This window comes from Cannabis sativa, chromosome 8, assembly GCF_029168945.1.
Source record: "Cannabis sativa cultivar Pink pepper isolate KNU-18-1 chromosome 8, ASM2916894v1, whole genome shotgun sequence".
Taxonomy (NCBI): domain Eukaryota; kingdom Viridiplantae; phylum Streptophyta; class Magnoliopsida; order Rosales; family Cannabaceae; genus Cannabis; species Cannabis sativa.
In genome coordinates, this window is record NC_083608.1 from 38,324,986 (window position 1) to 38,335,650 (window position 10,665).

A 10,665-nucleotide genomic window follows, 5' to 3' on the forward strand; every position below is an offset into this window, starting at 1 on the left:
TAGTCACAAAAACCACATTTGATATAAGAGGTTAACGTGACTGCCTCATGATAAAACTAAATTCACATAACATAATTACTTTACTGAATATTTATTATTAACAGGAATGTAGCCCTAATAATTAGTCCATATACTTAACTAGGAGTCACTAACGCTAATCAGTACTTACTAATTACTTTTTGGTATGTTGTCACGACTTGGGGAAAGTATTATTTGTGGGGTAACTAAACTTACAAAAGGGTGCTTAGAAAATGAAATTACACGTCCTAATACTGGAACTAAAGCGAAGAAAATTGTCATATTATTCAACATATTTATTACATCATATAGTCTCTCCTCAATAGAGACATCCAGTTATCTCTAATTCATAATCAATCCAGCTTCTTGTTTAATCATGAAGTCCGTTAAAAAGAATAAAGAAAAATAAGAACATGAGAAATTGGAATAACATCTCTCTCCGAACTCTATAAATCTTCTCCAAGCAAAAAAAAAAAAAAAGCTCATGGACAAAATCCTCAAGTTATATCATCTGAATTTATCTTAGAGGTCAAACACATCAATAAAATATTAGTAAAAATAAAAAGAAATCAAATTACAACAAGATTTAATTTTTATTAATATTAATTAATAATCCCTGGCAATGACACCAAAAACTTATTGTTATATTTTGCAACACGCAAGTATACGTATTGTTTTAACAAGTAATACTCACAAAGAGTGAAGTCGATCCCACGAGTATTGTAATTAAGTACGTTAAAATTAAATTCTTACTTCGATTTGGTTAAATAAATTAAAACTAGGAAACAATTAAAAATAGTGAAAGTAAGAAGCAAGTAAATTAACAAAAGAATTAACAATGAATAAAAGTTAGGGTTTTCGATTTCAATTGCATCTATTGATTAAGGTTTTAACATGATTTAATTTTCTCTAAATTTCTATGTAGTTTATTTCAATCGTACTTAATTACTTTTAATTGCCTGATCACTAATTAAATGTTTTATGATTTTGATATAAGATCTGAAAAGTGAGTGTCAATGATGCTATAGTAGAATATAATTGAATTTCGATATAAGACTAGAGTACCTATATGGTTTAGATAGCTCATAGGGTTTCTGTGTTTAATGTCTGTTACATGTTTAATTTATCACTAGAGTAAAAATTTGCATGTAATTGAGATTTATATATCTAAGAAGACTCTAAATTACCTAAGTAAACCTATTATTGCATAAAAAAAATTAGTAATAAGAAGATAAAACCAAGATAAAAAAACAAAAAATTAAAAACATGAAAATTTTCTTCCCATCCCCAAAGTTAAAATAAACAGTCTGTACAATAAAATTAAAAGAAAGAAAACAAACCAAAGCAGCTAGGACTACAGGTCCATAGCTATATTAAAAATAAAATGAAATGAAAAAACCCTCAAAAAGCTGTTAGATATCATTATCAAAGCCTTCAAAACTCAAAAATAGTGGGTGTAGGAAGAGGTGGCTATTGAGACTCACCTCTCTATCATCTTTATGGCTTTAATTATAAGTAATTGTTATACATTTATAATTATGGGGATTTAACAAAGTTAATTAATAAATCTACCACTGTGGGTGTTATAATTATAAAGGGAAGAAAAGTTTACTAGTCAAGACTAGCTCACTAGTGGTAGCCATAGTTTGGTTAGAAAGAAATATGACTTGGTATGAGGTTTAGGTTCTAACTTGTGACTTGGTTTTTTTCTTTTCTTTTCTTTTCTTTTTGGTTTGTTATATTGTGGTTTGTGGGGCTGATGAGATGACCAAAGATTTATAATCCCCTCTCTGACCAACCTCTGCCACCCTTTGCAGAAGCATCAAAAGCTCTCGCAGGACAAGGTAAAGAGTTTCTTTTGCATCTTCACTCTCCTCTTCTACTCCTTCCTTTTCAGATAAACACAACAGATCAACAAAAACCAATTTCAATACTTCTTTTCTTTCTCCCCCAAAAATCATTCACAAAAAATTTGGTCAAATTACTCATCATATGATATTGGTTTTCCTTCTTCAGAATTCTGTTTTGAGTGCTTTTATTCTATATCACCAAAATCCTTTTGTTCATTCCAATTTCTCTGTTGTTAAATTGTCATATAACTTTTGAGTCTTTACAACGAAAAACCCTAAAATCTAAAAAGTCCCTTCCCTACATCTCAAAGAGTGAAATCTCTGAATTCATAAACCTGAAAAGTAAGAATCAGATTTCTTGTTCCTGTTTTTTTGTTGTGAATTTGGGTGTTATTGGGTTTATAAATCTGAGATTGAAATGGCAGGTTTTTTCTGGAATTTAGCAGCTGTTGTAGGAGTTAGTAGTAGCAGCAGCAGCAGCACTTTACAGAGTGGTGCCAGTAGCAGATGAAGAGCAAGAAGCAAAGAAGTTAGAGAGTGAGAAAAGAAAGCTAGGGAGTGAGAAAGAGTACATTACTTAACTACAAGAAAAGAAAAAGAATTTCCCCACCCAAAACCCCAAAAAAGAGACCACTTTGAAAGAACCAAATCCTGAATAAAAAATTATAAAAAAGAGTTAGGAATCTGGATTTTCAGAGGAATCATCAGCTGCACCACCAAATAAGACCTATCCCACAAATTTTAGACCCATTATTATTACAACACCCACAAGAAGAACAAAATCTAGACAGTGGTAGTAGTAGGAGTAATAGTAGAAACAACTACAACCACCACCACCACCACCATCTCCAACTAGTCCCAAATCATCTACCATCTTATGTAGGTTTAGATCATAGACTGAATTCTCACAACCAATCAAATAATGCAAATCCCAGAGATAGACCATCTTCTTCAACATCAATGGGAATGAAGGGTGTTGGAGGAGAGATTGTTCAAGTCCAAGGAGGTCACATTGTCCGCTCAACTGGCCGAAAGGACCGTCACAGCAAAGTTTACACCGCCAAAGGCCCACGAGACCGCCGAGTCCGATTGTCCGCCCACACCGCCATCCAATTCTACGACGTCCAAGACCGGTTGGGCTACGACCGGCCTAGCAAAGCCGTCGATTGGCTCATTAAGAAAGCCAAGAACTCCATCGACAAGCTCGCTGAGCTGCCACCCTGGCACCCCACAGAAAATCCGGCTACGGAGGATCCCGACCCACATGCTGCGACGGCGGCGGTGGCAGTGGACTCCACCGAAATGGGTCTCACGGTAGAGCAGTCGGAGTCTTCCGGGTATAATTTTCAGCTGCATAGACAGTTGGGCCATGAGCACTCGAACGCAGATCATCATAACGGGTCGGGATTCATTCCTCATCAACATCATCAGCCGTTGGATTCCGACTCCATAGCAGACACCATGAAATCTTTCTTCCCCACGAGCTCAGCTACTTCCGCCATGAATAATTTCCCGACATACCCACAAGACATTATCCAGAGAACAGCTAACCCGACCCAAGATCTCGGCCTTTCCCTCCACTCCTTCCATGACCACGGTATGGCTCATCATGACCAGTCTTCCCAAGGCGGTGCTGACCACGCGCCTCAAACTGACCACCACCACCAACAACACGCTCTCTTCGCGGCCGGGTTCGGGTCGAGTTACCAGAGAATGGTTCCGTGGGGTAGCGAAGCAGGCGACAACAGAGGAGGCGGATACGATTTCGGGTCGCAATCGTTAGCCCCGGCAGCTTTGCTGGGTCAGGGCTCAACGGCGTCGTTTGGTAACCAGAGGGGAACCCTTCAGTCCAGTTTTTCACCATTGGTTCGGGCTTGGGACGATCATCATCTAGCTATGGCTTCCCAAAGATCACAACCCATTCACCAATCTTCTTCCTCCATTTTCGGAACACGTTTTGTATCGGATGGCTTGTCGGCGTTCTGCATTCCGGCCAGAATTCACGGCGAGGATGGCCAAAATGACAACGATCAAGGTGGCGGTGTCGTTTCGGAGAGGCCCTCATCTTCGTCTTCTCCAAACTCTACCCACCATTGATTCCACCAACAACAGTGTTGGGATTTTCCATTTTTCATTTAACTCAATAGGTAAGAAACCACGTACACTCCCAACTTTTCTTACTTACTTCTGCTGTTTGTTTCTCTGGAAAGAAAATGAAAACAACATTTATCATTGCTATTATCATATTTTATTTTTCTTAACAAGACAAAAGTTACAACTCTGTTCATCTTCAGTGATGAGGGTAGGCATAAATGGAAACTGTTTCCGTAAATGGAAACCATATCTACAAAACAGAGTATCTCATTTGAACTGACCTTTGTTATTTTTCTTTTTGAAATAGGCTGTGCTGTGCCAATCAATTAAGAAGAAGGGAAAAAAAGAAAAAGAAAAAGAAAAAAGAAAGTCAAGACTTGGAGATGAGATTTGATTTGATTTGAGTCAATGCAATGCAATGCAATGGTCTACAGATCAGGGAAGCAAACATGCATCTGATTTTGAGATTGTCAAAGATTTTCTTCTCCTTATTATTATTTTTTTTTGTTTTGTTTTGTTTTTCTCAACTTAACTTAATATTTTAATTCGATTTTCGTCTTAATTTTATTAAAATATATAATGAATTTATGATGATGATGATACAGTGATTATTTTAAGTGGGCTGTCTTGTCTCAATAATGTCTTTGTTTTACTGTTCTTTGGATTATATTAGTTTAGTTTGGTTTTGTGTTGATCATGATTTAATGCATCTCTGTTGGAACATGGGAAACATACTATTATGTCTTTCTTTCTTTAGCCCAATATAATAAACCTTATGTTTTTTCTTTTCTCTTTTTCTTCCAAACTCAATTTCATAACACAACAGCCTCTTTTTCATTTTTCCTTTTTTAAGAAAAAAGCAATACTAGTGTTATGTGCATCTCTTTCTCTACAGTTTCTAACGACATAGTTGCTTTCATTTGTTCCAATCTTTTCTCTTCCCTATTGTATATGCACACTGTTTATAAGATATAAGAAGCGTTCTATGAAAGCTATTTTTTATACTTTTTTTTTTTTTGTTTATGATCATGAACTCCACTTCACAGATGGTAATTGAAATAATAAGAGTTTGGTGTTCAATGTCTGAAATTTACTTTGTACGATGTGCTTGTTAATTACTTAAAGTAGGGAAGACAGTGTCATGTGTAAGATTGTATCTGTACATGTAAATTAGACACATTAGTCTGACAGGAAAAGGAGAAAAACATAAACAAAGAGAGTTACTGAGAGTATCATATACAACCTTCCTTTCTCAAATATTATATTATATTATGATGTATATATATATATATAATATAGGGTTTATGTTACAGAATATTTTCCATATTTTAGTTCTGTAATTGTGCAGAGTAAATGAACTAGTTTAATTTCGTCTTTCCCTAGGGTAATATTCCTATAAAATTGAAGGTTAATTTTTAGAGAAATTTAAATATCATTTTGGATACTTTATTTTGTAAAAATTATTACTGTACTTTTTTTTTTGTTAAATGATAAATTAATTAATGGATTTTTTAAAATAATACTAAATACTAAATAGTAGAGAAATTATCCCATATAGTATTTTTTTTATTTTTTTTTTCAAATTTACAGTTTGGGTTTCTCTTATGGTTTTTCCGATAGTTTTTATGCAGGTTGTTATACAAATTTTAGTTGCGATTTAGGTTGTTTTGTTAGTTGTTATAGGAGTTTCTATGTGGAATTTTATAAAAATAGAAAAAAAAAAATTGTTTTAGAGTGTAAAAATAAAAAAGTCCCTAAATAGTATCTTGAATTGAGTTTTTCTCAAAATAAAACTTAATAATAATCCAATGTAGAGATGTTATGACAAAACTGCTTACGTTTTCTGCATCTATTCGGATTAAAAGTTGTCTTCAAGTTGGTTAATTTTTTTTTTTTTTTAAAAAAAAGGATAAAAACTAAGCTCAATGTTTTATTTATATCATTTTAGAAAATGCAGGATTTATTTTAGAGAAATTTACAAAAAATATTAGATTTTGGGCAAATATTTATAATTTTACTGCTACATTGCAAAAATTATTTTTATATTGCCTTGGACTTTTTTTTTCTTTTATACTGACACCGAATATCAAGAACAATGCCTCCATCTACTACACCTATGCACAGAACCACCACGACAATACGAAAACACCTAGAAAATAACCATTAATTCTGGCAAGATTGAGCGAAAACAGTGAAATCGATGTTAAATAAATAATAATAGCAAAAAAACTATAAAACAACACTAAAATAAATCAAACAAAACAAAAAGAAAAAAGATTAAAAAAACGAACTATTTTTTGCACAGCCTTAACACCAAATGCAATAGTGGCTATATTTGTAAGCCTAGACCTGAAAATCACAATAAAAAAACTACTAAAACAACACAAAAATAAATGACAAACAATAAAGTAGATATAATCACTGAGAAAAATATAGAAGAACCACACACCTCAAAATTATTTTGCCAGTGAGCTCGTCAAATATATTTTTAGGAAAAAATAAGAATAAAAAAAACTACAAAAACAACCATAGAGAAGGAAGAAAAAACGTATTTATAACCTCCATCTTCTACACTCACGGATAGAACCACCATTAATTCCGGAGAGATGGAGCAAAAACAGTAAAATCGACGTCAAATAAATAAACTATGGTAAAACATCGTAAAACAACACAAAACAAATAAAAAAAAAAAGAAAAAAGGATTAAAGAAATTAACCATCTTCTACACAATCTCACCAAATGCAATAAAGGTTATATTTGTAAGCCCAATTCTAAAATATCAGAATAAAAAAACCATACTCTTAATTTTACTAAAAACGTGACTGAAAATTTCAAAAACTAAAAAAAAAAATGAAAAGAAGATGAAGAGGAAGAACTGAACAAAAAATAACATAAAAACTTATATGTTAACTAGTAAACATCCTGCACTTCGCAGCGGATATATAAAATATTTTAAATTATATATAAAAAAGCTAAGAAATAAACCGCGCTTCGTGTGCGATTGTATTTTGTTTAATGATAATAAGTCATATAAGTATATCAAATTTTAAATTTTAATATTTTTTTTATATATATATATCTAATTTTCATAATATAAGTAACTTTTCTTTATCTTAATAATACAAAAAGAAAATACTATTGTACAAATTATTTTAAATCTAGTAAATTAAAATTTTTTAAATTAATTAATTTATTATAGATAAATTGGATAATTTTTCAAAATATAAAAAAATTAAATTGGAATTCAAAATTGTTATCATCATCGTATATAATATAATAAGTAATATATTTATAAATTGGAGGAAAGAAAATTAAAAAAATGTAAATATTTATCCAAATTAAAATTCGTTTTTTTAACAAATTTAGAATTCAAATTTAAAACTAAAGAGTTAATAATGTTTTGAACTTAATGATAATAAAATAGAACAAAAGAAAAAAAAAATATAGAGAAAATATCCAACAAAATTTAAATTTAATACTGAAAATCATAAGGAGAGTTTAAACATGATTTTTTTAAAGAAAATATCTAACAAAATTTAAATTTAAAACTGAAGAAATGATTAATTAATAATCATATAAATTTTATTTGAAAGAAAAAAAATACAAAATGAGAAAATATCTAACAAATTTAAAATTTAATTAAATTTGAGTTTTAAAATTAATTAATTATCTACAATATATTAGAAAAATAAACTAATTAAAAGAAAAAAAATTGGAAAGAAAGAAAGGACCTTGAATCATCTATCAATTTTTTTTTTTTTAAAAAAAAAACAATTATGGAATAATTTAATATTCTCATACACTATATATATATATAAATCTAAATGATCACTATAGCATATAAAAATCTACAATAATGTAAGATATGACATGAGAATTATGAAAACTTACTTGGTAGAATAATTTAATAGGGTGAGATGTGGTAGGAGAATGATCTAATTTCTAGATTGAGTACTTCATTAAACCATAAAATTTATATTTACTATAATACTAAAAAAAAATACCATTTATATATATATATATATATATATAGTTTCCTTATGGGTAACTATTGAATGCTTATATTTTATTGTAACCATTATGGTTACATTTTTCTTTAACCTGTAATAGCAAGTTACTAATAGGTAGACATTCTTTTTTTAGAATTAATTAATTATAATTAACTATTTTCTTAAAATAATTAATTAAATATTTAACAAAACATCTTTAGCAATTAATATTTATATTTAAATCCTTACTCTAATTATTTTAATAATTAAACCATTTAATAATAATATTTACAGTAAAATTTATTTTTTTACAAAAATTAAACTTCTTTTTACACAAATTAAAATTTTCTTTTTATAATAAATTTTTAAAAAATTAATTATTTTTAAATGATATTTAATTATTTGGTTACAATTAGATGAACTAAGTATGAGGCCTCAAGCTAGTCTTTTTTTTTTTTTTGAAAAACAAGCGTAGAATTATATTAAGCCTCAAGCTAGTCAATCGATAACAAGTGTAGCTATTTTTTTTCTAAAAAATCCTTCAACTTATTTCACTTTTTACTTTTTAAATATTTAAATAAAAAAATTAAATAATTAAGTGTAATAATTTAAAATTAAGATTACAAGTATAATAAAATTTATATTATGAAATTATATGTGTATAATTTTAAATTATAAAAAGTTTTGCTATAAAATTTTAAATAATTTAAGTGCAAAAAAATAAATTGCAAAAAGTTAATTAATAATTATAATTAATTTGATTTTAAAATTTAATTAATCTTAATTAAAGTTTTATAAGTAAATAAATTATTAGGTAACTTACAGGTTACAAGCTATTTATTATTTATTTTTATTTAATTTCTAAATTAATCACAACCATTTAATAGTAATCTAATGGTTTAAAAAAAATATAACCATAATGGTTACAATAAAAATGTAACCATTGAAACCTCTTCCATAGTACAGTAAATCTATAATGCTAGCCAAAAAATTTAATTACGGTTATGTATGTATATATATAGTTTTACATAAAAGTTTTCATATATATAGGTACGATTATGAAGATTTTTTTTATGATTTTTCTTAATTAATAAATTCATTTATATATTATAAAGCTAATAAAAAATTAAAAATGAGAGAATTAAGGAGAGAATAGAAAAGGCTATTTAGAATGATTTGAGAGTGCACAACCTCATACTTCTCCTTTATATACACTACAAGAATTTTCCATATTACCGGCGGAGACATCTGTCGGTATTAATTACATAAACCGCTGGTGTTAATTATTACGGGCAGAATCCGCCGATAATTACTCACTGGTATTAATTGGTCGCTAATAATGAGTATTACCGGCCAAAACAGACTTTCGCCGGTAATAATACTAATACCAGCGAATTAACAGCGGTGGAGTCCGCCGGTATTACTGTCTGCGCTTTTACACGCTGACACATTAATACCGGCGGACCACATTTAGTGTCCCGCCAGTATTAATATTTTTTTATATATATAAAAAAGATTTTATTGTTTTTAATATTTATATAATAAAAATAATTTTAATTATACATAATAATTATTTTATAAATATATTATTAATTAAAATTTAAATTTAAGAAACCTAACATTAATATTAATTTATCCATAACAATATACACTACTATCTTAAATAAAATTATAAAAGTATCTTAAAATAAACTTTAAAACATAAAAATTTACATAAATTATCAATGTTCACATCAGTAAATTTCATAATAATCTACATTCGAGCTAAGTGTAAAAGCCTCGACAAAGTATATAATATTTATAATTTTTTTAAAATATATATATATATAATATTTATAACTTTAAAACATGTATAATTATTTTATGAACAGGTGAGTAGGTAATTCAACTCAAGCCATGTGATTATTATCTTATGCTAATTGTTAACTATATTATATTCATCCATTTTAATATCATTTGTTCTAAATTTAACACAACATATAATATTGTATACAATATTGTGTTATATTTAGTTCACAATAAATTTTATTTTTTATTTATTATAATGCTAATAATTATTATAATTCATTTACTTTTATATAATTTTAACTTTTTTTATTTACTATATTATCATTATTTAAATATTAGAAATATAAAAAATAATAATATTTTATATTTTCAATAAAATAATAAATAATGATCAATAATAATTAATATTTTTTTTTACTTATTTTACATTTTGTGCCTTAGAATACATTATAAATAATGGATCAAATATATAGCATAAATTTACTTTAGCACAAATTTAACATCTAGCATTATAAATTTTCAAACAAATATAATTAAATTATTATATAAACATATGGGACAATGTAGAAGATTTCTTTTTAATATGTAATATAGGAAAAGCCCATTAAATAAATAATTCAAAAAATGAAAAAGAAAAAGAAAAGTAGAGAAATTGACACATGATCATAATCAAATCCCGTGGTTCCAAATTTGAATAAAAAATGCAAACAAAAAATAAATAAATAAAATAAGTTCAAGCCTTTCGGAAAAAATAAATAGAAAATAAGCAATGTCAACATTCAACAGTCAACCCTTTTGAAAATAAGGAGTACTCTAGCTTGCTTGTAAGTTCAGTTGTTTTTCTTCTCCAAGTTTTTTTTTTTTGTTTTTTCTTGAAACAACAACCAAAATTAGTCATACGTACACACAGACACACACAATAAAGA

The 10,665-nt window shown here is 28.3% G+C and overlaps 1 protein-coding gene across 2 annotated transcripts; it reads left to right on the top strand.

Moving 5' to 3' along the window:
* Positions 1-1,599: 1,599 nt before the first annotated feature.
* LOC115700694 (transcription factor TCP4) lies at positions 1,600-4,579 on the top strand. Of its 2 annotated transcripts, none has more exons than XM_030628320.2 (3): positions 1,600-1,862; positions 2,294-4,015; positions 4,270-4,579. In XM_030628320.2, exon 2 carries the CDS (start codon positions 2,829-2,831, stop codon positions 3,963-3,965), a length of 1,137 nt encoding a protein of 378 aa, XP_030484180.2. In that variant the 5' UTR covers positions 1,600-1,862; positions 2,294-2,828; the 3' UTR covers positions 3,966-4,015; positions 4,270-4,579. The 2 variants fall into 2 exon arrangements, with proteins under 2 accessions (XP_030484180.2, XP_030484182.2); XM_030628322.2 differs by having other exon boundaries at positions 1,637-2,210.
* Positions 4,580-10,665: the final 6,086 nt, after the last annotated feature.